This window comes from Corylus avellana, chromosome ca1 (genome assembly GCF_901000735.1).
Source record: "Corylus avellana chromosome ca1, CavTom2PMs-1.0".
In the NCBI taxonomy this organism is placed as follows: Eukaryota; Viridiplantae; Streptophyta; class Magnoliopsida; order Fagales; family Betulaceae; genus Corylus; species Corylus avellana.
Window position 1 is genome coordinate 8,814,418 of NC_081541.1, and position 15,894 is coordinate 8,830,311.

The 15,894-nt window shown below is 37.2% G+C and overlaps 1 protein-coding gene across 3 annotated transcripts; it reads right to left on the bottom strand.

Annotated features, from left to right (window-relative positions):
- Positions 1-165: 165 nt before the first annotated feature.
- On the bottom strand, positions 166-15,347 carry LOC132163326 (kinesin-like protein KIN-12C). Of its 3 annotated transcripts, none has more exons than XM_059573585.1 (36): positions 14,686-15,347; positions 14,189-14,344; positions 13,494-13,577; positions 13,295-13,414; positions 13,085-13,198; positions 12,898-12,990; positions 12,648-12,808; positions 12,499-12,564; positions 11,806-11,893; positions 11,625-11,683; positions 11,475-11,538; positions 11,317-11,382; positions 11,061-11,228; positions 10,864-10,968; positions 10,465-10,700; positions 10,301-10,370; positions 10,143-10,196; positions 9,996-10,054; positions 9,359-9,422; positions 9,204-9,263; positions 6,644-8,645; positions 6,479-6,552; positions 4,999-6,309; positions 4,796-4,903; positions 4,359-4,522; positions 4,184-4,271; positions 3,990-4,064; positions 3,145-3,384; positions 2,724-2,822; positions 2,567-2,641; positions 2,429-2,487; positions 1,461-1,572; positions 1,264-1,377; positions 1,017-1,186; positions 570-722; positions 166-427 (listed from the first exon to the last, which is right to left on the bottom strand). In XM_059573585.1, the coding sequence occupies exons 1-35, from the start codon at positions 15,199-15,201 to the stop codon at positions 707-709; spliced, it is 7,110 nt and encodes a 2,369-aa protein (XP_059429568.1). In that variant the 5' UTR covers positions 15,202-15,347; the 3' UTR covers positions 166-427; positions 570-706. The 3 variants fall into 3 exon arrangements, with proteins under 3 accessions (XP_059429568.1, XP_059429562.1, XP_059429575.1); XM_059573579.1 differs by having other exon boundaries at positions 12,499-12,573; XM_059573592.1 differs by lacking the exon at positions 14,686-15,347 and adding an exon at positions 14,431-14,478 and having other exon boundaries at positions 12,499-12,573.
- Positions 15,348-15,894: the final 547 nt, after the last annotated feature.

Genomic DNA, 15,894 nt, shown 5'->3' on the forward strand with positions numbered 1-15,894 from the left:
ACTTGTACTGGTTAGTACCATTTCACATGCTGGGTCCTTCGCCTTAGAGATGGAGCGAAAAATGGTCTTCGTTCCTTTTTCTCTCTCATTTATCCTCTTCTTCCCTTTCGTTTTCTTCTACAAGCCGAGCCTTGGTTTACATACAAGATTGCTTGAATAGTAAAAAACCAAGAATATTATATATATATAAATTGAATGGCGCGTGCTTTACATATCATTGTTTGAACTGAATAGCAAGTTCATTTTAAATGTACTGCAACAATTGAATTTGCAAACCAAGTCCGTTCCGCCACGATTGTAATGAAAAAGACTCCCAACCCCCAAAAAGTTAAAAAATGAAAAAATAAAATTAAAATAAAATAAAAGATATAATACAATTTTTACAACTTTATGGAGTTGGCATGGAAATGTGCTGCTCACTCGTAATCTGCATTTTAAAAAAAGACAGATTTCTCATTCTTGTGATACTGGATAAAATGTGTTCAATCTTGTAGAGAATCAGGGCTTTATGCCCTTTGGGTAGATTGGGCCCAAGTTTATAAACAAGGGCACATAGAATAAGTAATTACCTTTCAGCTAATCCCAATGCCCTGGTAATCCGATGAGACCCAAAATATCACCTTCCGTTGGTAGACAACAATGCATACGGACGCAACCGGCATTAGGTCAATGTACAGCATTAGAGTGGAATTCTACGACCATCAACCTAAGCCTTGTGCTTCCTGGCGACATTATAAGCCCATTAACTTGAGGGGATGGACATAAGTTTTGACCAAAAGAATAAAAAGGATATAATTTTTTGTTATAGCAACTGGGGTTAATAATAAGATTAATAATAGAAACTACATTTTTATTTCATAACTATCTCACAATTTTAACGCGGCAATTCCAACCAATTGTTTATTTTTTTAACAAGGCCTAATCCAATGTCGGTTGGTACTACCACATCAGCATTATGGGATACAAATGTAGTTTCTAACATTACTCTAATAATAATAGCTTAAAAGATGACTCACCTATATTTTGTTTCTAAGCCATGTCCATAAGTTCTGTCATTTAGATGACTGCCACTAGATCGGCGATACTGAGCAATTTCATCATTCACGTGAGAAAGAAGCTTTTCAGAATGAGCCAGCCTCTTAGTGAAATCAGCATCACCAACTCCCAGTTTTAATGAGGTGTTGTCCTGTTGGATTAAAAGGAACTTTTGCTTTTAAGTTGGAACTCCATTATGGTGGAAACAATAGTAACATGCAAACGTACCTTGTTCTTCAAGATCAGTTGAGTTTGCTGTTGCATACTTGGTGGTGGTCCAAGAAGTGCTTTTACCATCTCATCCAGTTCTGCAACCTTCCTCTTTAGGTTGGTCTTGTCCATCTACAAGAAAAAGAAGTTTAATTATCGGCTAAATCTATTGATTCAAGGTTACAAATATAAACAGTTTGGAATAAATATCCTACCTTCAACATCTCATTCTGTGCAGAGAGCAATTGATCCCGCTCTCTGAGTTGCTCTACAGTGATCTCGACAGCAATTATATCTGCTTCCTTCTTATTTATTTCTGATATGCAACTACAGGAACAGAAGATAAATTGGAACCAACAAAGAAAATGGTGCAAGATCATGAAGTCACAAAGACTTTTACTGAACAAAACATGTCAGCTTTGGTGGCACCCTAGGGAATTTCGATATGAGCTTTGTTTCATGGACACCTCAAACAAGTCAAGTATCCTCATTCCAAACACGGGTGCCAGTGTGAAATATGTCCGGTATGCCTAATTTTGGATGCATGCACAATGATATCAGTATCAAAAATGTTATTTTCTCTTCATCTTTACTCATGCCTGACAGGAGATGCTACATGGAAACATCTTACTCTTAGGTAAAGCTTAAGAGAAACCAGGTGCCAATATAGGTGTCTTTGTTTCGTAAAGTTGAAAAACAGAGTAATCTAACACCTAGAATAATGTCTACCAAGTTCCTGTGGCGTAGACCAACACATACGGTAGGAACTTCCAGCAAAATATGGATTTATAAATGGACAAAATATGATTAAGCTAAACATTTCACGGGCTAGAAAAAGAAGTTTCTTGGCCATTCTATCACATTACTAGATTGCTTGTCTGCATTCGTTATAAAACATGGGAGATTTCAGTTAATGGTCACAGACCCCCACACGTACAACTTCTGTACCAGAATGAACACACTTCCCTTTGACTATTATAAACCCATAACTTTAAACAACACAAAAGGCTGCACTGATAAGGTTTTTAAACATGAAGTTGGATCAAACATAATTCCTTACCATCTAATTTTTTTTTCCTGGAATGAACTTTGAGTTGTTCGAAAATCAATTCTGATTCTGATATTATCAGCAGCATATATAATGCAATTACATGGGAGAAAATTACTGGACTTTCAGTCTTACCTCTCTCTTTCCTCAAGTAGATCTTTAATCCGCTTTCTCAAATTGAGAATTTCTTGCTCCTAATACAGTCAAAACTAATGTATTAGGACCATGACTGAACGAAATGAGTGATAAATCAAAGGTTTATCTGATAACCACCTTTGCCAGGAATTCTCCTGTCTGCTGATGAGCCTCCTCCACTAACCTTTGAACCTGATACTGCTCTATTAAGTTCTACAATGTACAAAACAGAATGAAACACGTGAGAACTGAAGCTATTAATATTCACACGTCAAAGTGCTAGTCTAAGACTTACTGCATAGTTAGTCATGTCCAACTTCACACCAAGTAAATCCCGGATGACATCATGTGTCATGCTTTCTGCTGCAGCCAGCCTTGTATTGAGCATGCATACCTGCTTCAGCATATATATTTTTAATACTTCTTCATTGGTTAGTGATTCTGCTAAAGGGAGCATCCACACATATATATACGTGTATAAAATGGTACATGCCTCGGGGGTGTGGGGGGGGGAGTGAGAGTCTAAGAGAGAGAGAGAGAGAGAGAGAGGATCTAGAGATGAATCATTAAAAGAGAATAAAACCACCAAGAAAATAGCCACATCCGCTTTCTTTCTTCTTTTTTGGGATCAACTAGTCAACATTGCCAAAAATAGATTATTGCAGTGGTTTTAACAAGAACACATAAAGGAGACTTAGCGAGAACGATTACTCAACCTCTTTCTGCTGACTGGCCACCAACGCCTCTAGCTCCTCTATACGATGCCTGGCCACTGAAAGTTCCTGATCGTTCTCCAAATTCATCTGCTGAACCAAATTTGTGATGCATCTGAATGGTGAGCTGGAGCCCCTTGTCCTCATTGAGCTCCTTTCGGTTTTATCTAATGATGGAGTATTTGATGTTGAATATGACAAATCTGTTTTCACTTCATGAACCATGGCCTCCAAAGTCTTGTACTGTAAAAGGTGTGGATGGAGATAATAAGTCAAGACAGGCATGTAAAACAATGGTTTAGGATGGAAAGATTAGTGAAAGCTAACATCTAACTCAAACACTATAGAGGTCTCATGTAATGTTTCAGTTAGTGCAGGCACCAACACTAGAGACATACAAGCTACTGAAACATATTTCATTACCAGTTTGTCTTAAAAGTTAAGATAATAGAAAATAATGAATTTAATTATTTAATTAATATTTGAACACTCTCTCAACTAATGAGACACAACATGTAGAATATTTAACTGAAATAGGGAGCAAACTATAGAGTCAAGGGTCAAACTCAAGACCTCTGTTTTGATACTACGTTAAATCACTAGTTGTCCTAAAAGTTTAGGCTGATAAGAACAATGTGATTTTAATCATTTACTTCATATTCTAACAAATCAAACCAATAATTTGGAATTGGCAGTTATTTTTTGGCAATCAAGTTCATCGGTCATCAGATATTGGCAGGATATTTTCAAAAGGATTTCCTATCGAATCTTGAGGCTATATGCTTAAAGATACAAATCAAAATAATATCATGCTATAATAAATTTAGTATGCATGTTTAGTATAGTACCTTTTGTTGGTATTGTGATGCCTGGGCTTCAGCATGCAATACAAGTTCGGAGATGTACTCTTTGTATTGTTTGATCTTCACAATCGTAAAAATTTCATCGTTACAACAGGGGAAAAACATGACTTGAAGTATATGTTCTAAGATCCAAACGACTTCAAGTGAGAATTAAAAACACTAGCAAGTCAGAATAGCACCTGTTTATCCCGATCTGCTTTTTCCTCTTCAAGAAGTTTTATCTGATTCTGTGCTTCATGAAGTTCTACTAATGTACCGTGCAGCTGCCTGCATCAGAGCAATATCTTTGAATCCAACAGAAAGAAAATGGAGAAAGAAAGAATTCAAATCAAAGAAGAAAGCAGCACTACTGACCTAGATATATGCTCTTCAAGTTGTTCAGCATTAGAGTTTCCTGAATCCACATTCCCAGTGAAGTTTTCAACTGATGAAAATGTCAGTCTTAAAGCTTGAAGTTCCAGTTCCAGTGAATCTCTGATCAGTCGATGTCGTTCTACCTCCTCATCCATTTCATATACCTATGAGAGGAAACATTGGCATCCGTTGCTTAAGAAAATATTATTATAACTCAGTTGACAAGACTGCAAAAAGAACATCAGAAACCCACAACATATACGACTGATTTTTTTTGTTTCTTTGGTAGGTAATGTGCACAACTGAGACTAAGCCATTTTGCATGTTATACAAGTAAGAAAATGTACTTCTAAAATATAGCACAACTTTCAAAAATTGCTTTTCATCAATTGTCTGTAAATGTTGGATGGAAAGAAGATAATGCAAGGGGAACTAACCTTTTTCTCCAACACATTTATGGTACGCTCAAGCTCCTCAACCGAATGTTCTAAAATCTTAACCTCCTCTTCCTTTTGTTCAGCATATATTTTACTTGCCTCTGACTCCTACCAAATTATACTCCAAGATCAATCCAAGAGAAAATCCACATCACTGATATTTTTTATATCAAAAAGAAAAAGAGAAGTCCCTAAATATATACCTGGCGAGCTTCAACAGCAATAGCTTCCTTTTCATCAGCCAATGCATAAGCCATCTCAAGCGTAGCGTTCAAGGATTGAACTTGTTCGCAGAGTTCGTCTCTTTCGCTGGTAACCCTCCTCAATTCATCCTCGATGCCTTTAACCAAAGAGAGTGATTGTTTTTCCACTGACGAAGTTAAATGAAGAATTTCTTTTTCCAAACCTTTGACCATCTCCTTCTGTTCATCCAATAACACTTCAGTTTCAGATTTTTTTAGATAGAGATCTTTTAGAAGCACCTTCAACTCAGCATTTTGGTTAGAATAACAGTCTATTGTGTTATTAGCCTGCTCAAGATCAGAATTTGATATCAACAAAGCCTTTTCAGTATGAGCTAGATGACCTTCAAGTTTTCTATACTGAACCAGCATGTCATCAAGCTGACTTGTTTTCATCTCTAGCTCATGTCGAACTAGGCTTAAAGAAAATATTAGCTTTTCAGTTTCATCTTTGATGTCCTTCGTATTGGAAGTTGATTCCTGCAACAATCTAAAATCAAAAAGCAAACCTTCCAATAAAACTTCTTTCCGCTCCAATTCTTTCTTAAGTGCAAAGTTCTCATATATTAGATTATCACTGGACAACCCCACTTCTCCCTCTTCCAACTTTCTGACTATTTCACATTCACCTCCTTCCCCTATGACTTTCTCATCAGCACCCATGATGTCATCCTTACCACTTGAGATACTTTTCAAATTTACTACTGGACTGCATTCTTGATGTCTGGAAGGATACAAACCAGGTTGTGCATTAAAACATGGGAGTTTGCTGATTAACTCCTCTACATGACACTGGTACAGCACAAACAAAGCAAATCGTTTCTCCATTGTCTCAGTGCAAATATCTTCTAGTGATGACCTGGAGTTGCTAACTAAGTAAAGCATCTCCTGTCCTATAGATAAGGCATCAGAATATATCATGTTGAACCTCTCATCCACAACCTTTTGCATTTGTTGAAAACAGCCTTCAAGCAAAGAGAATGAGTTCACTATCTCTTCCATACCATAATGGATTTGATCCTGCAGTAATTCATTCTCTCCTTCTTTCAAACGAAGTAATGACTTAAGTTGTTCAACTTCTTCAACCAAGCTTGCTCTCTCTACCATCAAATTCTCACCAGTTTGCTTCCACATGTCAGTCAACTGTTTTGCATTTTCATTTGCTTTCAGCAAAGCATTTAACATCAAATCAGCTTCTCTCATTGTTGCACGGGTTTCCTCAAATTTGGTCAAAAAGCTAAAAGGTTGATTCACTTTTGCATCATCAACTACCTGCACAACACAAAACATTGCACAAAATAAAAGGCTGGTGATCTTGACAATGAGAAATCGATGGTTGTAAGAGTAAGAAAATTTTCATTATTGATCCATTTTAACATCTAATTTGGCCTTATTTATTAAAGCAGATTACATAAAACAGCTGTTTGAATTTGAGGTGTACCTCTCTTGTATTATAGCAGCCTACTTCAGCTTTCTCCATCCCCAACTCAATAGATGGAATAACTTGCTTCAACTCTGCCATCCATTAGGAATTGATTAAGTCCCTTCCACAGTATTTGTTTCTACAATAAATTTATGAATGCAAGTGGTTCAAGGAAACACATACCTTCTGGGTAAGAACAATCCCCAACATCTGACCCACTGAGTAGTGTTGTTAAATGAACATATAGTTGACTAAAAGCATCGAATACCATCTCTAATTCCTTTCTCAGGCAGAATCTCGTTGCTTCACTCTGAGCCTCTGAACCTTCCAAGAGCTTCTTTGACTTTTCTGATTCTTGATCATCAGATTGAACTACCAAGCCTTCAACTTTCATGGCCATCATATTTAGCCCTGGAGGAAACCTAGAGCAGGAAGTACATGAGATGGCATCCAATTTGATTCCTGAAGCAACACTTTCAGTTGAAACATCAGAGCCAGATATAGAACTATCCAGATTCCATGTATCTACTTCAACTGAATCTTCAGAGTCCGAGAAACACTCACACATGTTTACTTTTGTATTGATGCAATCTTTAATACTCTCCAGTATGTCATTTGTTTCAGCAAGTCTGTCTCTTATCTCAGTCAGCCTGTGATTCTGGTTTCCAAGGTTCAGAAATTTTTGTGGTTCCATTGATAGTGATTCAACCGTGTAGAACAGAGAATTCTTATGGTTCTGTCTGAATTCCATATATGTCTTCCTTGTTTCATGAATCTCTTTCACCAAGTCCTGAACCAACTCCCTATATGCAGAAGAAATTTTGCAGACATCAATTTGGAGGGATGATATATGCATTTCTATATCTGTATAAAATTCATTAATAGCATTCTCAGACTCCAAAACTCCTGATCTGGCCAACTTCACTTGGGCCTCAACATACTCCAGTGCTAAGACATTAGTGTCAGCCTTCGTCTCAGAAATTTTATGGTTGCCCACATCAGTGGGATTAGCCAGTTTCAGGATTGGAATGTCTTTCTCGACATCGTTTCTCTGAGCAACCTTGTGACAATCAGAAAGCCATTCACCTGCTAGAAAAGCAGCATTAGCACATTGTGCTGCTTCATTAACCTGATCCTTCTTGATTTTGCATTCACTATCTTCCATATTTCCAATGTTGGTGTTCTCATACAACAGCTTGCTTAAATGGATTGCCTCAGTGCTTTCGTCAGTATCAAGTCGTTGGAATTCATTCAAAGCCATTGTTGCATCCTTTAATGAACGTAGCTTCAGCTCCATTTCCATAACCATCATTTGTGCATCTTCCAAGCTCTTTTCTAAGAGCAGAATACTTTCTTCCTTCTCCATGCAAACTCTGGCAGCCCTCTCTACATGTTCACTAATACAACAACTAGCCTGGGGAAATGAACGAGCAATACCGTCTATCTGACCAGATGCATCTTTGAGGGATTTAGAACCGTCAACAAGGAAGCTTGTCAGTTCCAAGGTTGCCCTTTCCCACTCCATACAAAGCGCCTTTATCTCCTCCTCTTTAGCTGCTATTGTGTTTCTTAGACTTGAATTTTCTTGAGTCATGTAACAAAACCTTTCGTGAAGTTCTAACTGAAGAGCAGCAACATCCTCTTGTAAATGAAGAATTGTTTTGCTTGTCTCCATCTCAACCTGTTCACAGACTAGTTCGATTTGGTGCTGCTGAGATGAATGGAATGCCTGATCTTCACGATATTGGTTATTAAGTGATCTGACCTCCTCAAGGTCCTTACTCATTTTGTCCAACTTGGCTTGCAAAACCTTCCTTTCAATGTCTTCTCTTCCCTCCATCAGCAAGCCAATGTTTTGTGTTTCTAAATCACCTAATTTCAGCAAATGACTTTGAACTTCCAGTATGGATTGTCTGTCTACCTTTTCCTTGTTGCTTAACATTCCCACGAGTCTTTGATTCTCCTCCTGGGTATGCTGCAGCTCAGTAATTAGATGGACCTGCTCTGACTCCATTGCTTCAATCAACAATCTAGCATCAATCAACTCTTTCTGAGTATCAATAGGCTGTGACACTGAATCATCACCCATATTCTTGTCAATTATATTCTGTAGAGCCTCGTCATCTGCCTGGGTGCGAGATGTTATCTCTTCTCCAAAGTCACTTTGGATATATATGTTTTCTACCTACAAACATTGTGATTAATCATATACTACAACAAAGAAGAAAGAAATGACTGGTGGCATCTATGTCTGACCTTCCTTTGAATGCATCCAAAACTAGTATGCTTTCTAGCCCGTCAATATATATTCTCAGAAATGAAAAAATGCTTTATTTAGTTAAAAGACGTGGGCAACATATGCATGGTTTTTTAAGGAGATTTTTATAGTTAGTTTAGAACATTATTATATTCTATATCAGGAAGATAAAGCATATGTGGTCAGACATGTATAGAATTGTTTCCTTGTGGTATGAATGTTCCCTTTCCATTTCAACGTAATGAACAAAACAAGAAAGAACGTTGTAAATTTCCCATGATGCTGTTGCCAAAAAGTGCCCAGGCAATTTGATTTATGTGACAGAACACAGTATGAATCTTTACATACACTGAAAATGCAATAGTATATCAACAGAAGCAACAGCAAAGCTCAGATATTGTTCAATAAGGAACCAGTTTCTGCATATTGTAATCTATAAAAATTAATTGGAAATTACACTAAGAACAAGTTGGCGTATTTTCTCACCAATGAACAATTATCTGTTTGCTTAAATTCCCCAGAGTCCTTGGAGAAAGAACTTGTAACCTGCAAAAAATGCAAAAGTACTATAAATCATCAAGGTACAAAGGTTATGCTATCTCAACAACCACATCTTTCACTAATTCATTGGCTATCCTTACAGAGTCAGATGCTTGGCTGCAGTTCAAATAGTTTCTCAGTTCTGTTTGTAATTCATCTACTTCCCTGCAGATATAAATCATAAGCACAATAATAGGAAAAGGACGAATGGGAAAAATTGTCAAAACCTTGCAATTATGATGCTTAGGAAGATCATTTTAATGCCATTGGAAAGTAAAACAAGTAAACAGAACGAACTTCACAGCTGCTGAAATTACTAAAAGGGAGATGAAAAAATGTGAATAATGGAACCAAATGTCCAGACGATCAGGCGATACTTAATCCATGGAAACTACATCAATAACCTTAAATGCTAAATGCCGATTGAAAGGGCCATGCTAATTAAATATGGTTTTCAACGACAAAACTGACACAATGTCACAAATAGTTCATCATGTACAGAGACCAAGGCCAAAGAAATCCTTCTCTGCACTAGCTACCAACTTTGAGTAGGATCCCTGTTATCATTAACGCTTTAAGTGGGAAGAGAGAAATAAACAAATAGATTAACAAAAAGAGCAGGGTGACATAAGTGCATTGATAGGGACCTGATTTCCTAGGCCCTGTGGAGTCAAATGAGAAATTGGAGGCAACGTGTTGCAGAAATATGCCTAAAATGAAGTATATTGATTTAAGTACCTAATCAGTTTGAAATTCATATTCCTGCAATCTTCCAACTCCTTTATACTATCACTATCCTGCACTTGAAGAGTGTGTGTATTAAGAATTGGAAAGCATTAAGAGCATAACAAATACTGTACAACTAATTAAGAATCGCATGTCAACCTGATTATCGTTTCTTGTAGAGAACAAAATATTTCCTTCAAGTGTTTCCAGAAGCTGCACATTGAAAATGCTACATAGTTGTCAAAGGTTCAAAGAATGGTTTCACTATCCTAATAAAGAATTATAGAAGAAAAGGAAATGAGAATGTCTTTATAGACCTGCTTGCGTAATTCTGAAACTTCAGCCAGCAACTTTTCTCTCTCTCCTTGTTCATAAAAATTTTGAAATCTGACATGGGAAATGCTGCAAAATGAGTCCCCATCATCCAGAAAGGAGACAAAGAAAATCATATAAAGCATTAGTTAATATCCATGGAAATTACAGTTGGAGTTGCTCATGAAGTCTGATATTCTCCAGAGCAAATCGGGTCAATTCTGGATTCCTATCAATCCTAGCCCGAAGCAGCTGAATTTCTGCCAGAAAAGCCTTATTTTCTTCCATGAGATAGTTCTCAGAAGACAGACTGCCATGCACTACCAATTCAAGTTGTTTGATTTTCTCCTCACGAAACCTTAGCATCATTTTAGTATGCTGAGCCTCCTCTTCCCTTTGGCAAGCCTGCAAAAGATGCCACAGTCGTAAATTAACACACAGTTTACAAAATAGGCCATGATTAAGCATGTGACGAACCTGAGACATATCAAGTAATCATGGCCCCTAATATTCAGATTTTTTCTTCAGAAATAGGAAAGTATAGGACTGCTTGTTATAACAGATATACCAAGCTGTTCACGTGTCCAATTTCAGCTTCTAACTTCCGAGCTGCAGTCTCTGCCATTTTTTCTCTCCTCAGAGCACCAACTAAAGTAGCTTCCATGCATTTCATCTGCCACAGAGATGTAATCTAGCTGCCTATAACTATATAATACAAATCTTTAGACGGAGAGAGGTAGCTTTAAATTTAGACGTCAAAGTTACCTTCCTGCTTTGGGGACTATGTATCTTACGGTTACCAGTGGGCTTTCTTTCTCCTAAAGAGTCACATTCCTCTGATAAGTTATTCAATCCAGATTCTTCAAAAGGCGGAATATAATTTGAGATAGACCTTGTAAGGTTATTATGCTTCATCAAAATGGACAACTGGCCCTGTTTGGTTTCACAAATGCCTCAGCTTCTACTAACTGGTGAACGCCCAAGGTAAAATCTGTCACAAATATGCATCTACAACACATACCTTTAACTGCTGAATTTGTCGCTGCAGTGCAGTTACATCACCTGACGCGTCTTCATTCACTTTAGCCTGGAAAAAGAAGAACGGCAAATTAAAATTTTCAAGTTATCTCAGTTTTTATTGAAGAATGTATACAGACAAGTGTGCATTTAAATTAATACATTGTTCTGAATAAGTTTGGCACGTTGGGCAAACTTCAGAGTGCTGAGTGTTTCATTTGCAGAGCTGCGAGGAAAGCAAAACTTATGTAAACAAATAAGAAGTACAATAGACGAAAAACAAAATGCTTAAAACTCAATAAAGAATCAGACCAAATAGCTGGGCTGACATTTGCAATAATCGTTGTTTTTGAGTTTCCACCCAAAGAATCCTGCATCCACATTTGTAGATGATATGAGCTTTTTAATATAAGTTACCAAGGTAAAAAAAAATTAAAAAAATACACATATTAAGATAGAATCGTCTTCGGTTTTAGAGCTTTTAGTATCTAACCTGAAGTAGAAATGTGAGCCTTGAATCTCTGTAGGGAACATGCCTATGTTTCCCATGCGCTAAATCCACTAAAGACATTATCACCAAGCTAAAAGTACAAAATGAAAGATAATTCAGGTTAACCAATAATAGTATGAAACTCTTATCCTGTAGCATTAAAGACCTTTAAGATGAAATTCAACCGTATGAAAAAGTTAATCAAATTAAGCTTCTCCTCCCAGATGGCTGTCCTTTTCTTTTAAGCTGATCAATCACAAGGTCAGTTTTGCAGAGATTCATCCTGGAAAACTTTTGACCAGCCATCTCCCCAATCCCCCCAAAATATATATATAAATAAAAAAAGGCCCCAAAATACGTTTAAAAAAAAAAAGGGTTTTTTCTTACTTTATTAATGATGGCCTCCTTTAAAAAACAATCAATGAATCTGGCCCCCTCAAAATAATTTCAGTGCAGTCTCCCCCAAAAAAATAATAATAATTCCTAGTTCCGTTTCTCATTATTTTCAGCGCACATTTGGCATATCTCCTAAAAACTTGGAGCCCAATGTCCTTCACCAAATAAATGGTGGCACAAATCAACAAATTTATAAGCAAGACGATGTCATTTCAGCCAAAAAGCTTAACAAGCATCACACCCAGAGAGATTCTTGATGTATCTAAAGCAAATTAACTGAGATGATGGTTTTTCAGTTACCCAAGAGTCGATAAAGATTTGTTTATATTTGCTGCTTCTTTCAAACGATCTCCCTCTGCACCAGAGCTTTTCTGCCTGAACCAATAAGCAGTTGGACTAGCTTTGTAGAAAAGAATGAAAAGACAACTGATTGTAGAAACAATAGTTACCTTTCAGAACCCGCTAGATCTACTAAATTTAACCTTGCAAATCGGAAAAGACTCATGGAATCTTTCTCCCAGCGGCTTTCAATGATACAAGTAAAAACACTGTGGGAACGGCTACTCTCACTGTTCATATGAGTTGCCGCCATTTTTCTGTTTGCAGCACCCTGTGTATGATAGAATTATGCCAATAATGTCTATGACTAAAATGTGGTAAGCTATATATTAATCCAAACAAGTCACCAAAAATTCACACCTGCAACAAAAGTTTGACGACATCATTGACAGTCCTCACATTATACTCTCTGAGGTTTTCAACATATACCCCTTTCTTCAAGTCTTCTCTGAGCTGTGATAGGAGGATTAGGTTGACAATGCCCATTGTATGAAAACATAATAATGAGGAACATCCAATGTGAATAATATGTACACAAAATCATTACTTGCAGATTAGTTGATGAAGTCTCCAAAAGATCCGTTATCTGCTCATTGTATATCTCTAGAAAGGAACATTTGCAGCTATATCTCAGCTTTTCATCCCTCCTGCTCTCTTCTTCCTACATAAATGAGTTCTACTAAGAACACCTCAATAACACATCAAATAAACATGGACAATCAAATCACAACGAACAATACAAGTTTAGGTATCGCACCGCTCTAATTCTTGTAAATAAATATTCAAAAATGCGTGGAGTTATCCCACAATCTTCATTGAGCTTTCCTTCCATTTCATATACCTCACCCATCATAGTATATGTTTTGCCACTTCCTGTCTGCACAAAAATATCTTAAACTTCAACATCTAGTCTGATGACAGATCACAAACAACCATGAAACCCCATCATCACATACCTGACCATATGCAAACATGCAGCTATTATAACCCGACATGCAATTCTCCACCATGGGGAGTCCAGCAACCCTGAACAGGTTTTCCTACAACAAATTCATGCACTATACAGTGTTAAAAGTGTTGATAACATGATTAAATTTACTTCTTCCTCTAATCTTAATCTTCTCTGATAAGTGGTGATTTAACATAGTATCAGATTCAAATGTCTTGAGTTCGAACCCTCACTCTGTCGATTCAACCCTCATTTAATTAAAATATTTCACGTGTTAAACTTCACCTATTATAATAGAGTTTGAGCTCACACATGAGGGGGGTGTTGAAGTGTTGATTAAATGACTAAATCTACATCTTCCTATCAGCCTAAGCTTTTAGGACAAATGGTGATTTAACTCATACATCATAAACATCCAAACAAACCGGCCCCTCATGCTCCTTTTAGTTGCTAACAGAATAAACAAAAATAAATGAACCGAAACACAAAATCCTCCTACTGATCTTTATACAATTACTTGCCTTCGTTGAGCTGAAGTTTCAATATTTCATATAGCTAAAAACAACTAGAAACTCAAGAAGTGAAACTTTTTCCTTTCCACTTTCTACGTAGCTATATTAATACTTTACACGCACAAGAGATACATGTGGAAAACCATATTCATATTATACAATTTTCATAGACAATGGATTATAATAGCACCTGTGATATAGTCTCCCAAGCGATATGATCAAAGGTAAATCTGGTTTCAGGATGACCAAGCCACACCAAGGTCTGCGCACTTTCCTGCCTCAAGCATTGACCGTTACCTTGTGAAACCCTCTCCATAGTACTCAAGGGTCGAATCCGTATCAACACCTGAATCAAACAATCACATATTATATCGACCAAACTAATAAATTATTACATCTTTCAAAAGTTTACGTCGAATTTAATCACTTAACCAGTATTTTAACATTTTCTCCAATGTGAGAGCACAGAGACCGACCCAACGCGTGAAATTACTTCCAATGGGAGGGAAAGTAGAGTCAATATACAACTTGTTCTGACATCGTGATATATTACTGCTTGTTCCAAGAGTCCAAGGTGAATTTATTCGCGTAATCATTATTCCAACACAAACTCACTACATTGAACAATAAAACTAACAGAGAAAAAATTAAAAAATAAAATAATTAAAATGACAATTAGTTCACAACCTGCACATTGTGGTCCGTCCAGAACGACGGGTCGTCCACGAGCTCAAAATGTGGGACGTCCACTGGAAATTCGGAATTCTCAGCCGAAAAACCTCTGAAAACCCTAGAGGAACTCCCTCTCCCTCCGGTGTACAATGGAGGAGCTCTGCTCACAGCACAAGGCCCCGTCGCTCCACCAATGGAAGCCCTCTTCGCCGGAGTGCTCTGCGCCGAGTTCGGCTCCGACTGCGCCTTCGCTCCAGCGCGACCCGAAACCCTAGGAGTCCCGTAGCTGAGACCGGCATTTCCCGCTCGACCCGCTCGACCTGCTTCCAACTTGTGATGAGAATCGAAATCGGGATCCTGGAGGTCCGTTTGGTACTGAGATGGATCCTGAATTGCGTTCAGAGGAGTTCTAGGAGGTGGAAAATGGATCGGATTCGGCGAAGTTTCGAAACCATTCTCGTTCGCTTCGGATAGCGTGCTCTTCAAAACGTTTCGAGCTACGAGTCGAGAAGTAGAGGTCTCTTTCGACATGTCGAAGCTCGAATATCTTGGAAAAAATTGTGAAGAAGCTGTGAATTTCAGTCAAATAGGGAGTTTGAGACCCTAGTTAGATCCATTAGGAAGAAAAAGAAGAAGTGATATTAGGGAATGACGGAGCTGCTTCGACTTCGAGATTTGAAAGCTGAAGCTCAGTGACATGGTACTCCTGAATGAAAGAAATACGATAGGCCCGCCCATTTTTTAAATTCAACTGTTGGTTGTAGCAGTGTAGCCCCTCGACTCTTGAGAATATTAAAACGACCCCACATTGCTCTTATAATTTTCATCTCCTATTTGTTTCTTTTTAGAAAAAGACTAAAGCAATTCATTATGTGTACATCAAATTTGTGACACTTTAGCTATTTTATTATAATTTTTTATTAAAATATAACAAATTTAATTAGGTAACATATATTTTTTGATGAGTACTAACTTTGTAGAATACTTGTAAAATGTTTGTGTGGCATATCTAATGAGAAATAATAATAATATAATTTATAATCTAATAATTACCGAAGGATGACATAAATTAGCTACAAACTGGTCTAATAAAGTGATACGTGTCCCTTAGCATGTGGACAATATATGTTTATTTAATGAAATGTACTTCCCACGTATTTTCTTAATAGCATTAATAAGAAAATATGTGCTTCTCACATGCTTTAAGAACACAATTTGTAACTA